The sequence below is a fragment of the Scardinius erythrophthalmus genome, assembly GCF_964197995.2.
Source record: "Scardinius erythrophthalmus genome assembly, chromosome: 8".
NCBI classification, from domain to species: domain Eukaryota; kingdom Metazoa; phylum Chordata; class Actinopteri; order Cypriniformes; family Leuciscidae; genus Scardinius; species Scardinius erythrophthalmus.
The window spans coordinates 7,022,513-7,044,476 of record NC_138228.1 but is presented as its reverse complement, the minus strand read 5'-3'; the positions used below and the strand labels follow the sequence as shown (position 1 = coordinate 7,044,476).

Here is a 21,964-nt window from a genome sequence, read left to right as displayed (position 1 = left end):
TGTGTCACAGCCCAGGAAGAGGAAGGACACGTAACACGCAGTGGAGATCAGATTGACCAGCATGGCCATTCGTATGGCTCCCAGAGCAGACAGGTTCAGCTTCTTCACCAGCAAACCTCCTAAGAATATGCCCAGACAGGCACATGGGATGGCTGTCATCCCTGTTTATGAAGAGAGAAAAATGTGTTATATAAAAATAAAGCTTTGCTGTCAATACCCTTTCATCTTGTATTGCGGAACTTCAGATGTTGATAAAGCACTTTTGTTGTGTAATTCCTCATTTGTATGTCACTTTGGATGAAAGCTTTTGCTAAATAAATAAAGAACTGCATTTGCTTTCATTTTAAACTATAATTTGCATAATTTCAGGTTTAGTCTGTATGTGGCAAAGATAAATGTGTCAAGATAAAGGAAGTTCCAAAAGTATGAGATTTAAAATCTGGGATTCAAAATCAAATTTGCTAAAAATTGTTTTCAGAAAAATTGTTTGTTGCAAAAATTGTTCTGCTAATAATTTGAAATAAAACTATTAAATTAGATGAATGAAATAATGAAATAAATTTTATGAAAGAAATAAATAGAAACAAAATTCTACTAAATATTTGGGAAAAATTATATTAAATAAGTTAATAATAGTGCTGGCAAATCGATTAATCGTAATTAATCGCATATAACATGAAAGTTTGTAAATATATAATATATGAGTGTGTATACATACAGTTGTGGTCAGAATTAATGGCACCCCTGGTAAATATGATCAAAAATGGCTGTAAAAAATAAATCTGCATTGTTTATCCTTTTGATCTTTCATTAAAAAAAATTGCAACTTTCATTGAAGTAAAAGAATTGAAAGTGGGGGGAAATCACATTATGAAATAAAAGTTTATCTCCAAAACACGTTGGCCACAATTATTGGTACCCTTTTATTAAATACTTTTTGCAATCTCCTTATGCCAAGATACCAGCTCTGAGTCTTCTCCTATAATGCCTGATGAGTTTGGAGAACACCTGACCAGAGATCAGAGACCATTCCTCCATACAGAATCTCTCCAGATCCATGTTGGTGCTTCTTCTCTTCAGTTCAGCCCACTCATTTATATCACTCCATGATGCCATGTATCTGAATAAGAAGTCCAGGACCTCCAGCATAAAAATAGGCCCACAACATTAAAGATCCAACGGTATATTAAATTGTACACATGGGGTACTTTTTATCCTTGTGTGCACCAAACACATCGAGCGTGTTTGCTGCCAAAAAGCTCTTTTTTAGTCTGATCAGAGAACCTAGTCCCATTTGAAGTTCCAGTCGTGTCTGACAACTGAATTTGCTGAGTTTGTTTTTGGATGAGCGAGGAGCATTTTTCTTGAAACCCTCCTAAACAACATGAGCTGATGTAGGGGTTGTTTGAATTTATTATTTTTTTTTTTGGTAGGCTTCTGACCCCAAGACTCAACCAATCTCTGCAATTCTCCATCTGTGATCCTTGAAGAGTATTTGGCCACTCAAACTCTCCTCCTCGCCGTGCATTAAGACAGTATAGACACACGTCCTCTTCCAAGAGGATTCGTAACATCATTAGTTGATTGGAACTTCTTAATTATTGCCCTGATGGTCAAAATGGGGATTTTGAATTCTTTAGCTATTTTCTACAGCCACTTTCTATTTTGTGATGTTCAACAATCTTTTGATGCACATCAGAACTATATTCTTTGGTTTTACTCATTGTGATGGATGATTAAGTGAATTTGGCATTTGTGTTTCCTCATATTTAAACTCCTGTGAAACAAGAAGTCATAGCTGGACAATTTCATGTTCCTAGTCACCCTGGTGTGCCAATAATTGCGGCCAATGTGTTTCAGAGAAAAACGTTTATTTCATAATGTGATTTCACATTATGTTATTTCAAAATATTTCAAAATGTTGAAATTTTGAAAGGCAAATTTTTTGAATGAAAAACAATGCAGATTTATTTTTTACAGCCATTTTGGATCATATTTAGCAGGGGTGTCATTAATTCTGACCACAACTGTATACACACAGATGCACACAAATATATTTACAAACTTTCATGTTAGATGCTATTAATCAATTTGACAGCACTAGTAAATAAAAATAATAAAAATAGGGGAAAATAGACATTTTTTTCTGTTAATAATTTGCAAAATAGAACAAATTATTTTATTGTATTGAAAATTAAATTAGAAAAAAAAACAATAATAAAAAAAAAATTCTGCTAATACTTTGCAATGAAAAACTGTATTAGTAGAATTAATTGTATTGTATTTGTACTGAAAAATAATAAAATACTAATAAAAGTAATAATTTTTTGCAATGAAAAAGAAAGAAAGAAGCATTTTCACAGAATTTTGTAGTATGTGCAGGGCCACCATGATTTTGCCAAGTAAGACATGTTCCTGGATCAACATGTTTTGTTGAAAACAAATTTGATTGTCCTAACCCTACCCATAACTTATCTTATGAATAACACTGATGTAGAAGCACCGAATCCTAGTTGTAAGCCTAAACTTGACATAAACTGTAAACTTGTCACTCAAATCTGATTGGCTGACTGAAACGTTGTTCCAGGATCAACAAAGATGTTGATCCAGGAACATGTTGTACTTGGTGAAATCACTGGGCATCCAGTGTGTGTTTTATACACACCTAACAGCTGGTTAGCAGAGGAGGTGGTGAGGTTGAACTGCTGCTCCAAATATTTGCCCAGGAAGGCAGCAAAACCAGCGACAACGGCAATCTCCATACAGGCAGCTAAGACAATACATGTGAACACTGGGTTTGACAGCAGGTGCTTGGTCACCTTGGGAATAACTGGAGTGAAAAAGGAAGACACAGAGAGAGTTCTATAAGTGAGTCCAAAATACAGAGTAATGACAGACTAGTCTAGTCTAAAACATCCACTAAATGTTAAGATTGACGTTAGTTGGACTCGAATGAAGAAACTGAAGATTTATGATGCAATCAACAGACATTCACCCTCTAATTTCCAGCTCCATGTCTTAAGTGCTGCAGAGTTGTGGCTACATTCTGAGGAGCCGTCACTTTGATGGATGTATTTGACAGATGTGTCTGAAACAGCATGACTGAGACTGCATTCGTACCAGATGGCAAAACCTTGAAAAATGCATCATCCATGTTGGACAAAACAGCTGCCTAGATTATTGTCTTGAAAGTATGCCTTTAGCTTGTGCTGCCATGGCTACTGTGCTAGTAATGCATCATGTTAGCTAGTATTTAATCAGATCTTACATGACTGATGGCTGCTGTTGTACGAAATGAGAGCCTTACAAGTATAGAACAATACCAGCATAACAATTACTCTATTTACAGACAAACAGACGAGACACAAGAACGGCAGTGTGGACCCAGAGAGTGACATTTAGCATGTAAAAAGTCTTACAGGCTGAAAGCTTTTGAACAAAAACTATAATGGTATATCAATTATACTAAAATATACTAAAATAAGACTGATTTGGGTTTTGGGGTTTGATTTTGGGGGGAAATCTGGAATTTAAATCAATTTTGACCGTATTTGCTTTCTTAATTCATTTTCCTATTCTTATTGCACGTGCTTAATCCATGCATGTTACTCCAAAAAAATTTAAATGAATAATCTTTTACAATCAACAGTAACATTTTTGGCTCAAAATTCATCATCAGTCAATACATCATCAATCCTTCTTCCAAAACATGTTTCTGTCTTACCCTGATTCACTATGGTAAAGGTTGCCACTAGGGCTGTCACTTTTGTGAAAAGATTTTTGAGACATAAGTGTTCATTGAATCGATTGTAAAATCAATTTTCCATGTCTAAAGACGTTTCCATTTTAAATGCCAAATATGGGCAAATCCACAGACAACTAACAGGCATTAGGACGAACGTAAAGTTCAAGTACAAGTCAGCAATATTCCTGATGATTTATTGGCGTGAAGTTTCGTGCACAATGACAAACAGGAGTGCAACATTCTCGAAAAACAATAAGCAGAGTGGACTGCCATAACATCAGTGAAAAACATTACCTCAGTCTTCAACATGGCTGTGTTTACGATTAGAAATGTCAAACAAATTTTACCTACGTAGGCGATTGTAGACCGTAGCCCGAATCTGTATCGAATTCAGACTGTCTGAATACCGGCAGAATTCACATTTTTGTAGTAAAAAGAGACATTATGCAGAAGTATAATTTGATGTTATGTGTGTTTGTCAGAGCCTGCAGTTGTTGTGTGACGCGCGTTCGTTGCATGCGTATTGTGACGAGCTGGACGCACTCCGAGAGAAGGCCGTTAAAATCGATTCCCTATATTCGTTTTCAAAACTATTGTGCAATCGATTTTCGAACGTAAAGTGACAGCCCTAGTTGCCACAACGAGCGAGAAAGGTTGACATGGAGCAGCTAAATCTCCAACCTCCGGGAATCACCCGTTTAAAGCAAACGCAGAACAGAGGAGAGTCTGCTGGCAAAAAGAGAACGACAGAGCTCGTAATAAAACAAGATTCAACACTGGATTGGCTTTTCAGAGATGGCGAGAACTGAGGGATTTGAAATGTTGTAAAAGTGCTCAACAGGCGAGTAAGGGACTTTATTGAACATATGTAGCTCTCTAACAGAGTGCATAGGGAAGCATTATCTATTGTGAAGGGTCATTTATTATGGTTGTAGTGCTGGAATTTAAATTCAAGGAAGTACCGTATCTTTTAATGGGTAAAGCTACAGTAAAGTCTTCAGCTAGTCAGCATGAGTTCCTTTCCATTTAAACTGGTTTTATCTATTAAGCCTAGTAGTGAATGTTTTATGAGCAGCAGGAAAATCTCTCTCTCTCTCTCTTTTTAGTTGTGATAAAAAAAAACATATTCATCCACACAGTCACACAGACCTGAACCAGTTTTGTTTTTTAACTGCTAGAGGGCCAAAAGTTACATAGTGTGCCTTTAATATCTCACTTCTTGTTTCAAGAAAATTCTGCAAAAACACTCTTCAGAACATACAGCGCTCCAACCACCTGGCTTCATTCTGGTATGTGACGGCCACTTTCCACAATCCGACTGATTCTCGAATTCTGTGGCAATCTGTGGTTTTCTACAAACTCCTGCGGGCGTAGATTCCGTGTGGGCCTGCTAATACGTAAGATTTAACTCTAATTCTCTAATTGTCTAATTGCCTCCTCAGTGTACCATTAAGTATAATTAGACTTTTAAATAGAGGAACATGTCCGGTACAATTAAACGGATCTAAGCAGACCAAGCCTTCAATTTAACATATGCATGCTATTCAGGAAAAAGACCACCATCAGTGTTTGTCACTAGCATTTCTTTGTCTTCTTTAAAGACAAAAGTAGCCGTACTCAGCTAAAGCAGACTAATCTCAATATGAGTGCATAGAACATCACATGGTGAATTAGGCTGAGACCTCGGAGCTGTTGGCAGCAGGACAGGTTGTTGCTGTTGGGCTGGTGGTTCTGCAGGACTCCATTGCTGGGCTTGGATTTCTCATAATCCAGGGGTAAAGATGAGGGCAGCATGGCCTGTTCAATCTCAAGCACTCCCTCCACCTCCATGCTGGGCAGAGACTGGGGGAAACCAAACATGAAGATGGACGAGAAGAAGAGTAAGGCACCGCAAAGGAGAAAGCCGCCCCACCATGCACCGATCCAGCGGGGGTCATCAGGAGTGATGTTCAGCGCAGCTGAGAAAAGCAAATACAGGATGGTATATAAATACATAAATAGTATGTAGAGGAATGAAAATTCTCTCACAAATGCAGTCACATTTGTGAAAATCCACTTCTAAAACAGCAAAACAAACTACATGATGCAATTCACAGAAATCGGACATCAAAACTGGGCCATTGAGCTATTCAGTGTGTCTTATTCTGCTACAAACTTTTGTCTAAAGAGGTTTCATGGCCATTTTTGATGCAATGGGTCGGGTGTAGCTGAATCCCTTACAAAAAATAAGTACACTTCAAGTTCAGTTTATTACGTTTATTTCTAGTATACTTTGTATAAGTATACTAATGTCAATGTACTGTTAGTATCCTTGTAAGTGTACTATTTCAATATTTGCGACTAAATTGGTCCACTTTTTAGTGTATATAGTGTATAAGTATACTTTAAGTGTAACAGTAAATATTTTTCGTTTATTATAACTTAAAGGTATACTTATAGTTTACTAGTTAAATACTTATAGCACATTTTTTAGAAAGTACACACTGAAGTATACTCTCAGTAAACTACTAGTTTAGTAGTTTTATACTGCAAGTATACATCTTTAAGTGAACTTAATATCATACTTATAGTTTACTTTTTATATTTAAAAATAGTTTACTTTATAACTGAAACTCACTTGTGTCGATGAGCAAAACATCCACATAAAAGTTGGTACAGACAGATCCCAGGATGAAACCACACGCAGGTCCAAACACTAGTGTGGAAAAGAGTATACCTGAAATACAGCAATAAAAACGATCAGGAATCTTATTTCGGAAACATAAAATAGTAAATTAAACATACATAAATTGATTCTCATTATACCACAATTGTTGTTAAATTTGTTTATAATTATTTACAATGAATATTATATAAAATAAATATGATTTAAATATATATATTGTAAACAAATAATATAAAATTTAATTAAAATTACAATTATATAAAATAATATTATTTAAATATATTAAATAAATATAATATAAATATATTATAAACAAATAATTAAACAATAATTGTGACCCTGGACCACAAAACCAGTCTTATGTGTATTTTTTCTAAAATTGAGATTTATACATCATCTGAAAGCTGAATACACAATCTTTCCATTGATGTATGGTTTATTAGGATAGGACAATATTTGTCCGAGAAACAACTATTTGAAAATCTGGAATCTGAGGGTACAGAAAAATCGAAATATTGAGAAAATCTCCTTTAAAGTTGTCCATTTCTATTGGCGATAGTGCTGCATCCATTCACAAAAATAAATGTTTTATATATTTATATTTAAGGTGGGAAATTTACAAAATATCTTCATGGAACATGATCTTTACTTAATATCCTAATGATTTTTGACATAAAAGAAAAATCTATAATTTTGACCCATACAATGTTTTGTTGGCTACTGCCACAAATATACCCGTGCAACATAAGACTGGTTTTGTGATCCAGGGTCACATATGATATAAAATATAAATAAATAAATATTTAATGATCAATTTAAAAATTATTAGTATATTATCTAATAAAATTCACACTATAAAATCCACTATTACAATAGCAGGAAAATGTTATTTTTTCCCCAGCCACAAGGTGGCGCTCTCAACCCAAGGAAAAGTCTCATCTCATTTGCCATCAGAAATACATGAAGGAAATGTTTTTACATGAGAAATGTTGCAGTGTTTATACAGTGTGAAGTTTTCATTTTTCCCCCTATCAAAATAACATTCAAACATACAGAGGGTCACACGTCTATTCCATGATGCCAATGAAACAGTTATCTGCTGTTATTTGAGGATTTTAAAGGTTACAAGATTACTTAATGATAATGTATTAAAAAGAAGTTTAATGAAGACTATGAATATTTAGTAATACTTAAAATACAATATAATAAGGAGGATCATTTAAACAAAACCTTCCCAAACTATCAGCTCAAGCTGCCTGAACAAATATTCCAAGTGAAGAATGAGAACTAAATTCCACACAGCCAGAGTAATTCACCAGTTCCTGACAGCTTTGCATACAAAGCAAGGATGGCAGAATGGAGTGACAGAGCTACGGACAGACGATGCTGTGCTGGCAGACATCTGGGGCACAAATCCCTATTAATATGCTGTCAAAAAGTGTGACAGCGGCCCAGCAATAGCCCTGTGGGTCACACGCAGCTTCTGAGATTATGAAGCCTTTATCCAGGCACTCTCATCAGCTTTCCCCATCCTCAGCCATTCTCTTATTAAAACACACACAATATTGTTTCATTAAGCAACGTGTGCCTGTGCTATCCCAAAAACTGGTCTTCCCCTCTGAAAATGTTCCTACCAAAATTATTCAACAAAGAAAAAGAGTAAATGTTCCAGCGAATGTGGCAAATGTGTTACGGACAAAGCAGAACTGTGATTCAGGACTGACACTCAAATTCAGTTGTAAAATATGACACCTCGGAGTCAACGGGGAGTCGATGAAGAGAGCTGAAAAACACAAATGGTCAGCCTGTTACAGGTTGCTTGTGTCATCTAAGCACACATTTCAAAGTTTCTGGATTGACAACCGTATTTAAATGTGCGATTGAATCCGACTGACAGTGATAAATTGGCAATGGACAGCGAGCGACGGACGGAACAAAACAATCTGATCCCGTGTGTCAAATGATCTGTGCATTAAGTCTTGAAGTGTAAATGCAAAATAATAGACCTGCCACTTTTTCTATGTAATGTGTCACTTTGTTGTTCATTTTATTACTAACTTTTCAAATCAGTGACTTTTTGCATATTTTTAAATATAAAAGAGTTCTAAGCATGTTGTTTTACGATCTGTCTTGACAGTGATTCATTTATGAATAAATAGGATAAGGTAATTGTCACACTTGCAGTGTATATAATCCAAAAGATGAGAGGAAATGAGAATTTTAATGAACATGGGAACTGGCAGTGACACACTGGCTTACAATATCAACATCAATGCAAGACAAAGGACTGGAGAAACTGAGGGCTTAAATTGTGAATAAAAAAAAAAAAGGTAAAAATGTAAAATTATTTACTTTATTTTTTACACAGCCCTATTTAAAACAAACTTAGAAGCATGTTTCTGCCACAGATTAAAAAATCCAAAAGGTAATTGCGGCTTTTTATCTCACAATTCTGCCTTTTTTCTCCCAATTGCGTGATATAAAGTCGAAATTGTGTGTTATAAAGTCAGAATTGCGTGATATAAAGTCGCAATTGTGTTATAAAGTCAGAATTGCATGATATGAAGTCGCAGTTGTGTGTTATAAAGTCAGAATTGCGTGATATGAAGTCGCAGTTGTGTGTTATAAAGTCAGAATTGCGTGATATAAAGTCGCAATTGTGTTATAAAGTCAGAATTGCATGATATGAAGTCGCAGTTGTGTGTTATAAAGTCAGAATTGCGTGATATGAAGTCGCAGTTGTGTGTTATAAAGTCAGAATTGCATGATATAAAGTCGCAGTTGTGTGTTATAAAGTCAGAATTGCGTGATATAAAGTCGCAATTGTGTTATAAAGTCAAAATTGCGTGATATAAAGTAGCAATTGTGTGTTATAAAGTCAGAATTGCGTGATATAAAGTCGCAATTGTGTTATAAAGTCAAAATTGCGTGATATAAAGTCGCAATTGTGTGTTATAAAGTCAGAATTGCGTGATATAAAGTCGCAATTGTGTTATAAAGTCAAAATTGCGTGATATAAAGTAGCAATTGTGTGTTATAAAGTCAGAATTGCGTAATATAAAGTCGCAATTGTGTGTTATAAAGTCAGAATTGCGTGATATAAAGTCGCAATTGTGTTATAAAGTCAGAATTGCGTGATATAAAGTCGCAATTGTGTGTTATAAAGTCAAAATTGCGTGATATAAAGTCAGAATTGCGTGATATAAAGTCGGAATTGTGTTATAAAGTCAGAATTGCGTGATATAAAGTCGCAGTTGTGTGTTATAAAGTCAGAATTGCGTGATATAAAGTCGCAATTGTGTTATAAAGTCAGAATTGCGTGTTATAAAGTGAGAATTGCGTGATATAAAGTCGCAATTGTGTGTTATAAAGTCGCAATTGTGTGTTATAAAGTCAAAATTGTGTGATATAGTCGCAATTGTGTTATAAAGTCAGAATTGCGTGATATAAAGTCGCAGTTGTGTGTTATAAAGTCAGAATTGCGTGATATAAAGTTAGAATTGCGTGATATAAAGTCGGAATTGTGTGTTATAAAGTCAGAATTGCGTGATATAAAGTCGCAGTTGTGTGTTATAAAGTCAGAATTGCGTGATATAAAGTCTCATTTGTGTGTTATAAAGTCAGAATTGCGTGATATAAAGTCGCAATTGTGTTATAAAGTCAGAATTGTGTGATATAGTCGCAATTGTGTTATAAAGTCAGAATTGCGTAAGTCGCAATTGTGTTATAAAGTCAAAACTACATGATATAAAGTCGCAATTGTGTGTTATAAAGTGAGAATTGTGTTATAAAATCAGAATTGTGTTAACTCACTTTTTCTCAGAATTGCATGTTTTAATCTTACATTTCTGACTTTATAATGAAATTGCGACTTTATATCACGCAATTCTGACTTTATAACACAATACACACAGTTTATTTATAAACATACAGTAGTTTATCTTGCAGAAATAAAGTCAGTATTGCGAGATAAAAGGTTGAAATTATCTTTTAAAATGTTTTATTCTGTGGCGGAAACAAGCTTCCATACAAACTAAATAATCATTTGACTTAATGTTTTTAAAAAATCCTTCAAAAATAAATACAAATAAATTATTGATAAATATTAAAACAGATTTATAATGGATTTTATTTATATATACCACATGAATTTCTATTGAACAAACAACCAACCCTTTCACACCACTGAAAACCACACTCAACAACTTGCGACCTTTGATCAGTGAGCTGGAATTCGTCAAGTGCTGCTTAATGTGTCTGATACTGAGAAAATGTTCAGCATCTTCACTGGAAAACATTGTAGATCACACAACAAAACATTTTAATGGTTATGCATCCTTAAAGAGACACACACCCTAAAACCACAAGCAAACCCACATACAAAGACACGTCATATCTGAGCACAGCCTCTGCATTTCAGCGTCAGATTCAGGTCAGATGCCAGAGGAAGAGGCTTCACACACCACACCGAGCCAGACCGACGCTTGAGCCACTTACAGCAGATGTGGCTCACTATCCTCCAGCAACCAATTAATGAGTCTTTCTGGAAAAAATGAGTCACTTTCACCAGTCCCTACATTACAACGCCTCAGATCAAAGCAAGAGTTTATATGTGTGTATGAATGCTTGTTTGTGAGGACGGTTTCCTGAGCTTCTAGCCATCCAGCTGAGCGTACTCAAACATACACACGTACACACTGCAAACCGCGAGTCCCACTGAAAACCGCAACCACAAGGTCTGTTCTAGATTTACAAAATATCTTCAAGGTTTCAAATAGGAACAGGTTGTTGTGAAATGTTTTCCATCAGCTTCGATCGAAATTACTGCTTCCTGACAGCTAACCCAACTGTGGACACATTTATATATAGTAAAACACACACACACACACACACACATATATATATATACACAGTATATATATATATATATATATATATATATATATATATACATATATATATATATATATATGTATATATATATATACATATATATATATATATATATATATATGTGTGTGTGTGTGTGTGTATGTATGTATATATGTGTGTGTGTGTAATATATATATAGATAGATAGATAGATAGATAGATAGATAGATAGATAGATAGATAGATAGATAGATAGATAGATAGATAGATAGATAGATAGATAGATATACACACACACACGCGCATATATATATACAGTGCTATGCATAAGTTTAGACACCCATGCTAAAGTTGACTAAAAAGAGGAATAAAAAAATCATCTTTTGGAAATTGAACTTAATGCCTTAATTTAAAAAATTAGGAAAATTCCAACCTTTAAGGACACCAATTTTCTTTGTGAATGAATAATGTATCGTAAATAAATAAATGTTCTTCCTTAAAATACAGGGTGCATAAGTTTGGACACCCCTATGTTAAATTCCCATAGAGGCAGGCAGATTTTTATTTTTAAAGGCCAGTTACTTCATGGATCCAGGATACTATGCATCCTGATAAAGTTCCCTTGGCCTTTGGAATTAAAATAGCCCCACATCATCACATAGCCTTCACCATACCTAGAGATTGGCATGGGGTACTTTCCATAAGATCATCTCTCAATGCAAATCAAACTAGCTATTAGGCTAACTGAAATAAAACCATGCCAATCTCTAGGTATGGTGAAGGCTATGTGATGATGTGGGGCTATTTTAATTCCAAAGGCCAAGGGAACTTTATCAGGATGCATAGTATCCTGGATCCATGAAGTAACTGGCCTTTAAAAATAAAAATCTGCCTGCCTCTATGGGAATTTAACATAGGGGTGTCCAGACTTATGCACCCTGTATTTTAAGGAAGAGCATTTATTTATTTACGATACATTATTCATTCACAAAGAAAATTGGTGTCCTTAAAGGTTGGATTTTTCCTAATTTTTTAAATTAAGGCATTAAGTTCAATTTCCAAAAGATGATTTTTTATTCCTCTTTTTAGTCAACTTTAGTATGGGTGTCTAAACTTATGCATAGCACTGTATATATATATATATATATATATATATATATATATATATATATATATATATATATATATATATATATATATATATATATATATATATATATATTTGACTACAATACTTTTGTATACAGAGGAGTTCATGGTCGCCTCGCCTCACGATACAAGATGCCCAGGTTCTTTGGCTGCAACACAAGCCCAAATCATCAGCTCTCGACCCCAGTGCTTGACCGGTGGTATGAGGTGTTTGTGCCAATATGCTGTGTTTGGTTTTGGCCAAATGCATTCTGGCCAAACTTCTCCAATTTGGTCTCGTCTGGCCAAAGACCATAGTTCCAGTACACTCTCTCTCTCTCTCTCTCTCTCTCTCTCTCTCTCTCTCTCTCTCTCTCTCTCTCTCTCTCTCTCTCTCTCTCTCTCTCTCTCTCTCATTCTCAATCTCTCTCTCTCTCTCTCTCTCTCTCTCTCTCTCTCTCTCTCTCTTTCTCTCTCACACACACACCCTCTATAATAATCAGTCTGTAGCGTTTCACAGCGATTTACGTAATTTAAGAAGCTGTGCATAAAAACACCAATAAAACCAGTATGGAGGATTCACAAGAAACCGCTGCACAGTTTCCATCCCAGCTGTTGTGCTGCCCAGTAGAAAGCACTGCAGTGTTTTTACAGTGTGTTTCCTAAGAGACTGTGTTTGTATGTTTGCTTCTATGTATGCTGATTGCTCTTAGCAACGGATCAGCACTGTCTGCCCTCACAGGAAACCTCAAAAAAGCAGCAGAAATCTTGCAATCACCTTTAAAGAATTGCGACAGTTAGCTTGGTCTGTGGACCCTACCACAGTGAGAAGAGAAGAGAAAAACTTTCCATCAACTGCTTCAGAATGTAGTTCCCATAGATACAGGAAGAGAACAGCTAAAGGTTTCCTGTGATTGGTAAGCATCACTTCTTGGGAAACAAAACTAATATTGATCTCCGTAAGGTTAGATGGTTGTGATGAGAGAGAGAAAAAAAATACCTAATAAGAATTTGGCACATGATCTATCTAAGTGGAGATAATCTGATGGTTTAAAGGCAAAAAAAGAAAAAATGGGTGTTGGAAATACATATAGTGTCAATCACTCTTCTTTATCTGTCCCTTTCTGCTGAATCTCCCAAACTGTCTCTTATTCTGAGTGTCCTTTCATTTTTATTTCTCATGGGGACATGTAACATATATAGGGTTAATAAAAACCTCCTGACTTCCGTGAACACAAATCTGGGCCTTTAGTCACTGGAGGAATGGGCTACTTCCTACATCCTGTCCTCTAATCGTAAATGTGCAGGTAATTAAGTACAATTTACAGCATAGTACAAATTCTTTGGTAAGTATTCTTACATTTATGACTTAAATCTTCATTAAAGCAAATAGCAGGTATTAAAATGGCATGCTGGGTAAAACCCATGACTCACTTAAATATCTTTGAAACTGGGTTTTCTTCCAGGAAATCTTGTTTGGGTACCAGGGAAAACACTTATGTGTAGCCTATTCCACCGGCATGCTTTAACATCCTGTAGAGCACACTTCTCGACAAAATGGGATAATTCTGCCTTTTATTGCTTGAAATGTCTTTAGAGTACAGAAAATAATGATATTTACTGATAATTACACATATATCAGCTAAGTATCTGTGTTCATGAAATATGACAACCCTTCAATACTCCATGTTATTTAGGAAATCTTTTATAAAAGCATTACAATAGTAGGCAAATTGTGTCTGCATACTTTGTAATAAATTCAAAATATTCTGGGTAACACTTTATAATAAGATTTCACTTGTTAATATTAGTAAATGTATTATAACTAACATGAACTAACAATGAGCAAAACATATGTTACAAATATATGCTACAAAAACTTATGCTAACAAATACAACTTCTGATTTTAAAAATGTGTTAGTAAATGTTGAAATTAACATTAATAAAGATCAATAAATGCAGTAGAAGTACAGTTCATTATTAGTTCATGTTAACTAATGTAGTTAACTAATGATAGCTTATTGTAAAGTGTTACCAAAATCTGGAAAAAAGTTGCAAAAAAATGCAAGTCAGCCAGCAAATATGTACATGTCAATATTTCTAATCATTATTTTGTACGCAGAAATTCCCATAATATGTGATAACACAATTTTGTTTTTCAGTGCATTAAAATTTATGGCAGTGGGAGACTTTAATGAGGTGTAAAATGTCTGCAAAAAGCACTATACTGTGTTAAATTATCTTTCGGGACAGTATTATGTGACCGTATCGCACTTTAAGATATATAGGCTAGCTAACACTTTAGGTGATTAATAACATACATAATATTCAATATTCTTAATCAATATCCAAAACAATTGCTCAATTTCATAAAGATTTGAACACAAGTTGTTTTTTTGTACATCACACAACAGACCGCACACACACAACACACGTCCCAGCAGTTCTTCAGTGGTTATAAATTCAATCTTATTTTCAGCGCGAGACAGAAAAAATAAATATGCAAAATGCAAAGAAAACAAAGAAGAGAATTAAGGCCGTTCTCACAGAAAGAGTGAGAAAACTCTTTTTTTCTTTCTCACACTGCTGATATTTCTCACACTGCTGATATTTCTCACACTGACGATATTGCTAGCCATGTTAGAAACAGCTGTAAAGTTGTTAACCCAAGATCTAGGCCTATACATTCTCTGGTTGCATGTTTCATACAGTTCCTGCTGGGTTAGTAATATGAAGAAAAATTTCTAACACATTATTGTTATGCTAGTTCTCCTGCCAGGTCTATGCAACAAAAGTAGCCCAATGGCCAGTCAAAAGTGTTTTTCTCCATTGGGCAGGCAAATTTTCCACTGAATTTGTATGTCTGGGGGTGTTAAAATGCCAAAATCATACGTATGGGGGTGGAAACCAACCCGTGGGAATTTTTTTTACCCACGACAACATCTTGTATATGTGATATATTTTGAATTAAACCAATATTTCAACTGATTTTAGCATAAAAGTCTACATGATGTATATGGGTACCATAACATTATCAGTTCATATTAAGTTTTTATGTATCATATTTAATTATCTTTGCCATGATCTACTGCTTTTCAAAAACACAAATAATTTAATTACGCTGTTAAATGTAACCTTTAGTAAATCTCAAAATGAAAGTCAAATTTTTTTTTTCATAATGTTGTGATGCCTAAATTCTCTAAATGACTGATTTTAGTTCTTACATTTAATTTATTTAGACAAAAAAATATTTTATTTTTAATATGTAGCATTTAAAGGTTATCGACAGTCAATATCTTATTGATATTGGCCAGGATTTCAGTGCAACCCTAACAAAAACAGAGTGTTATTATATACTATGATTTGGATTGACCCAAAACTGATTTTTCAAGCATCTTCAACTTCAGGTACTTTTCTGACCATAGGGTTGTTTAACATTTAACCTTTCTTTGTTAACAGATTTCAGTTTTTTCTTTTTGTTAAAGTAAGATCACTCTACAACTTCTTAACAGTACAAATAAATTAGTTGAGCTTCGGTCAAGAGTTTTTTTAAATGCTCCTTATAACCTGCTCCAACAGACTTTTTAGTACACAGCAAATTTATGGAGTTGAAAAATCCAGAGTTAGGCAAAAAAGTGCGAAAGAGTTAGATTTGTGAGTTTATTTTTTAACTCTGACTACAGTTTGTGTTATGGGATACTCCCTGTTTGTGTTGTATTTTGGAGTTTATTCAATGGTGTTCAGAAGCGTGTTTTAACACTACATCTGGAGTTACATATTAAGAAGTGCGCCACACGATCGAGTCACGACCCTGGTGCAGCACTAAAGGCCTAATGGATCCGCCGTGAGGTATGTAAAAACGTTTTTATTACAATATATATATATATATATTTTCAAAATGTTCGATATTTTCTGACAGAAACACGTTTTGTCGTAGCTGTTGCATTATATGTGTGTGTGTACTAACGTCAATGACCGTGGCGAACGTGGTGTTTGAATTGAGTGGCTGTTAGCCTGTTTTGTGAGTTTTTTTCCCCTCGATTAAACGAACTAACATTAGATAGGCTAACCGTCTTTCACACCGTGTTTCTGAAAATTAGTTTTTTTTTTTGCCGTCAAATGGTGACTCAACTCAAGAAACCTTCTTCTGTTGAGCTTCCATACGTTAATGCCGACGAGGTAATACACTTTATACAGCCATGGAACTTTATGCCTGTTTTACAGACGTCCTAACTGCAGTGTCTACCCTGGATAATAATATATTTGAGCCGTGAAAGTGTAACGTTTGGCCTGCAACGGGTTTGAATTGTAATGATAAACGTTTTAGACTAGTGAATAGTTAAAAAGTGCGTAGTTTTCAGCTTAAACATTTTTTTATTTTATTTTTTTTGCATTTTCAATCACACTAACATAACAGTTAACAAAAATTACATGTTTTCTCTTTAATGTCAGTTCACGATGTTGATAATAGTGCAACGTGAATGTAAAGCAAATTCTCTCGTCAAAGCCAGCAGGGATGACAGTGATTATGAAAATTGTATCAAAAATATTACATTACATTAGATGTCTGAATGGTTGTCTTTCCTTTTTTAATTAGATTTTGCAAGACTTCTTACTGATGTTTGGAGCAGAGGTTGCTTTAAGTTTCCTGGAAAAATGGAACACCAGTTTTAAAGAGCAACTTGCAGGTAAAAAAAAATCTAAATGAATATATAACCGTGTATGAAAATACCATATGAAAAGATAATGCAGGATTTAAAATGTTTTAAAACGACATAATGACACCAATTTAGTAGATAAAGTGAGCGTTTCTTTGACTGCTCGTACAAGCATAGACAGTAAAAGAAATGGACACAGCGACCCCATTGGGACTCAATTGAGACAAGTGAAGCCCATTTTTAGCGATTTCTTAGCACTTCCTTTCCTGACGCGCAGACTCAAACCGAGCAAAGCGTTACACGGACCACGTGAGCAACCCGTCTGTCTTCTAGTAGCTGTGCCAAGAGAAATCTGAATCATTCCCTTCCGAATCTTGCAGAGACGGAGAGTGTAAGTAGGAATTGTCCATGAGCATGGAGCAGGATCAACTTTTGCTAGGTATTCTGATTAATTATATTGTCATTTTGCCCCTACGTCCCCCCGATTGCCAGCGAGCTTCTCCTCCCGTCCATACGGTAATCTCTCTAATGTGCGACAAAGAGTCGCTTGGTTATGACGCAATCGTTAGCCTACTTTTACAAAAACTGCTTCTACGGGGCCATAACATAAGCTACAAGGTAATGGAGCATTTTATACATTGTCGTGTTTCTTTAGAAATAAAAAATGGACAAATGGAGTCTTCAAACGCCTCAGATGTAAAGTTATTCGCTGTCAAAGTGACGCCAAAATGAATGGAAGTCAATGGGATTGCTAACGCAAGTGAAGTTCCGCTCAAGATGGCGGCACCCGGCCGACTTCAACTTCCGGTCGACTTCCTTCCCGCTTGCGTACAAGCAGTGGGTAAGCGTTTCATATTACTTTGAAGGTACCCCCGGGAGCCGCCATTGGCTAACAAGCCTTCACCTGCTGTTAGCATCCCATTGACTCCCATTCATTTTGGCGTCACTTTGACAGCGAATAACTTTACATCTGAGGCGTTTAAAGACTTCATTTGTCCATGGTTTATTTCTAAAGAAACACGACAATGTATAAAAGGCTCCATTACCTTGTATCTTACGTTATGGCCCCGTAGAAGCAGTTTTTGTAAAAGTAGGCTAACGATTGCGTCATAACCACGCGACTCTCTGGAAATTACCGTAGAGACAGGAAGAGAAGCTCGCATGCAATCGAGGGGACGTGGAGGCATAAAGTCCGATAAAGTCAAGGGAGAAGGCCATAGAGAGTCATGACGTTGCTCCTGCCTCCTAGCTCATGGACAGATCCTACTCACGCTTTCCATCTCTGCAAGATTCGGAAGGGAATGGTTCTGATTTCGTTTGGCACAGCTACTAGAAAACTTACAACTGTCAGGCAGGCTGCTCACGTCATATCCACGTTGTCAAGCTCAGTTTGAGTCTGCGCAGTACGCTTGGCAATCAGGAAATGAGGGCTTCTAATGTGCTTCACTTTCTCTCCGTTGAAACCTATGGGGTCGCTGTGTCCAGTTTATATACTGTCTATGCGTACAAGCCGCTTTTTTTTCAACATCGCGTCATTTTACGTCACACGAGGGAGACGCGTGCTGTGCTCTGCCGCAGCTCAGTGCAGAGTAGGTTGGTATTCAGTAAGAGCGGTCGTGAGACAGTGTGTTTTCAGTAGTTTTTGTATTTCAATTTATCATCGTCATGGTAAATGTATGTGTTTGTGGAGCTTGCAAAAACTCCAGCCTGTCAGGACATCGAGTCCACCGGTTTCCTAACAGGAAAAAGGACGGTGCTATCTTTTGTGCCTGGGTGCGGGTTGTGCAGGTGAAGAGACGGGATTTCTCTTCCGCGTCGGCTTCGGAAAACGCGGTCGTGTGTAGCGTTCACTTCAGATCGGATGATTATCGTCCCGGCGATATGAAGGAGTTCAACATGGGATACCGAAGTAAGAACCGGGTGAGACTCAGAGCTAGTGCGGTTCCTTCAGTGTACGCATCTTCGGGTTCTCCCGCTGGATGTAGGCGCGAGCACAACATCAACTGGCAAACGCAATGTAAGCGGAACGAAACTGAGCTAACAGTTACTCGTTATTGTGTTTGTGTGGACCGTTTATCAGTTTGGACCAGTGCAGCGCGAGCCTGATCAAGCAACACTGTAGCCTAACTGCGAGGTAAATAAAGAGTTCGCCACTGAAGTAATAACATCGCTGCGAGATCTAGTGAGAAATATTCACATTTCTCCGTTATTAACGAATCAAACAGCGCTGACGTGAAAACCAGGAATAAACATTGTGCAATGAATGAACGAACTATCCAGTGTCCACAGATCAGCAACATTCACCATGGCTTTACTGTAGTAACACTAACTGCAACCATGGAAGTTTGGCATTTTCCACTAAGGCCCAGTATGCATCCACCTCCCTGTAACACTGACTTTCCTCAGCTGTAAACATTGCCTCGCATTTCCCACACAAGCACCTATGGAACAAAAAATGTATCATGAATAAATATCTCTCTGTCTCTCCATGAGAAACTGCTAAGTTATATCACGTAACGTTAGTCTGGGCGGATATTAATGAGCATGACAAACGCCTGATCAAAGCTTAGTTTCTGTTATTGTAAGTTCCAATATGTTCTGTCTAACATTAATCCTGGCCTGTCCCTGCTCTCTTGGCAGCCTAGCAGGCTCATAATTGTATGGCTGTGGTCCGTAAACAATTTCCTCAGCGTCCGAAATGTCATTGCAATCCATATTTCCCTGTTGTGTGAATCGACCGCTCTCCCTCGTGCTACGTCACGACTCTCGCCCGTCACGCCCATTTTCAGATGCGGAAGTAAAATTTTCTCACAAAAACGACTCCAGAAGCCACTGTAGCATATTTATAATTTTTTTTTAAAGAAAATCTAGTTCCTACATTATTTTTCTATACATTGACTTGTTGGGTATTCTAACCTGCAAGTTGCTCTTTAAAGAAAGTCATCCAGGAGGCCAGGAGGAACCTTAAAGAGACTGCTCTCCTAAAACAGCTTTTGAAAGCTGCACTGAATGAAGTATCTGACACTACTGATGATCCAGGTACAGTCATCATCAAAATAGTAATGTTGTTACTTGAGCCAATCAATCTTCTGGTTAAAAAGTTTTTATTGATTATTTCCCAAAAAGTCTGCTAAAAACACTTAATACACAGTTATTTCTTAATGTAATTTATTATGAAAGCTCATGAATTCATGCTTTGTGAATGCTTTTCATAAATTTTACATTAAAAAAAATCATGATGCATGTAAGAACATAGTAAGAGTAAGTCCCCTTGGCTTTGGGCATGTACAGTATCCAGTTTGCTCTCCAGCACACAATAAAAAACTACTAATAAAACTACCCCAATAATATTTCATCATTTTGATATATTATGATACACAATTCACAGGGCTAACTTAGAGATGCCCTAAACATACTTTGAAACAACTACGTTTTTTTCTGTCTCCAGAATGGGACAGCGACATGGCTTCTTTACTTGTCCTGCTGCATCTTCTCACTCCACAACTGGTGGAATCTGGTGAAATTTCACAAGGTTTGTTAAGACAACACTATCCTACTCCAAATATTGTAGTTAATGCCTATTTTTAAACAAATTGTTTATAAAGAGACATTTATGTTGTGTTTCAAGTCATTCCAAAGCCTTGATGATCATATCCTGACCACTGAAGGAAACCCTCAGCTATACCTTCTTGCCTCAGGGACTTCGAAAGCACAGGTTTTCACCTTTTACATTGTCTTGGACAAAAAACTCTTGCCTTGTCAGTCATGTACATCCTTGGGTGCTTTTGACAAGCTGTTCAAATCCCATTTAAATGAGTTCACTGTGAAGTTGTTCATTGTTACTTCATCTGATGTATAAGTGTCTATCTCAGGTTACACAATCCTACTGCACTACATGTTTTTCTATATAATCCTGCAGTCTTGATTTTATATAATGAAGTGATGTGTTGTTGACATTGTTTTATACAATTTAATTTTTTTTAGTTGGCACTCTGTTAGCTGCATAAATGTAAATGTTTTGCTGTTAGATTTTTACAGTATTTTATGACAGATATTATTTTAAAGTGTGTCCATACATGGAATTTTTAAACCAATGTATGAATTTGATCAAATAAAAGCACTGAGTTGAGAGTATGGCGTTCAGTATATCATTTTCACATAAAACATTATATTATGTTAAATATATGTTAACTCTAAGAAGTGTTAAATGCAATATTTTTTAAGCGTTGATTTTTGACACTGTTAAGGAGTTCATATTATAAATAACTAAATTTTAGAGTTACAATTACTCTCTGTATGATTTGTATTTTAACTCCAGAAAGAGTTATATTTTAAATCTGAAAAAGTGTTAAAAATTCAACACCAAGAGCGGAGTTATTTTAACTCTGCGTTGAAGTCTATTTGATGGTCACGCATGTACACTCAAATTGAGTTGATTTTAACTCGCATGGAGTTTATTCCAAAGACCAGAATTTGCTGTGTAGGCCTACCTATACCGTATAATCCAGAATGAGCTTACAAAGCAACTCCACCTGTGTATAATTCCACTTGAGCTTACACAGCATGAACACACACACACACGCACACTCCCACAAAATTACACAGGTAAGCATGCACAGTTGCTTCTGATATACTGATAGTGCTAAAAAGCATTCAGTCAACAGATAAACATGTACACACTGATCAATGTGTTCTACCTTCATTCAAAAACAATAGTCTAAATTGTGTGGAATCAAACTGTTGCCTAGAAATATAACCCTCTGGTGACAAGCGTCTGACCTATACATGAATGTTTTCAATGTAGTCAAAAATGGAAAGCAAACAAGAGCAAGTGAATGAGTGCTTTCCTGTTCAGTTTTCCCGTGTGTAACTTGTGCCCTTTAGAGTCTGCTGACA

The 21,964-nt window shown here is 36.0% G+C and overlaps 1 protein-coding gene and 1 long non-coding RNA gene across 2 annotated transcripts in view; one reads left to right on the top strand and one right to left on the bottom strand.

Annotated features, from left to right (window-relative positions):
* slco3a1a (solute carrier organic anion transporter family member 3A1a) overlaps positions 1 to 21,964 on the bottom strand; it is a 69,643-nt gene that overhangs the window by 9,154 nt on the left and 38,525 nt on the right. The window contains exons 3-6 of the mRNA XM_081372812.1: positions 6,363 to 6,461; positions 5,428 to 5,703; positions 2,666 to 2,830; positions 1 to 161 (exon numbers count right to left, since the gene is read on the bottom strand). The exon at positions 1 to 161 is cut by the window's left edge and continues 38 nt beyond it. Of these exons, the coding sequence (XP_081228938.1) occupies positions 1 to 161; positions 2,666 to 2,830; positions 5,428 to 5,703; positions 6,363 to 6,461 (701 nt within the window). The remainder of the gene's footprint in view (positions 162 to 2,665; positions 2,831 to 5,427; positions 5,704 to 6,362; positions 6,462 to 21,964) is intronic.
* LOC308694959 lies at positions 18,274 to 21,198 on the top strand. Its single transcript, XR_014030651.1, has 3 exons — positions 18,274 to 20,107; positions 20,517 to 20,600; positions 20,697 to 21,198. It is a non-coding gene; the product is annotated as an uncharacterized lncRNA (long non-coding RNA).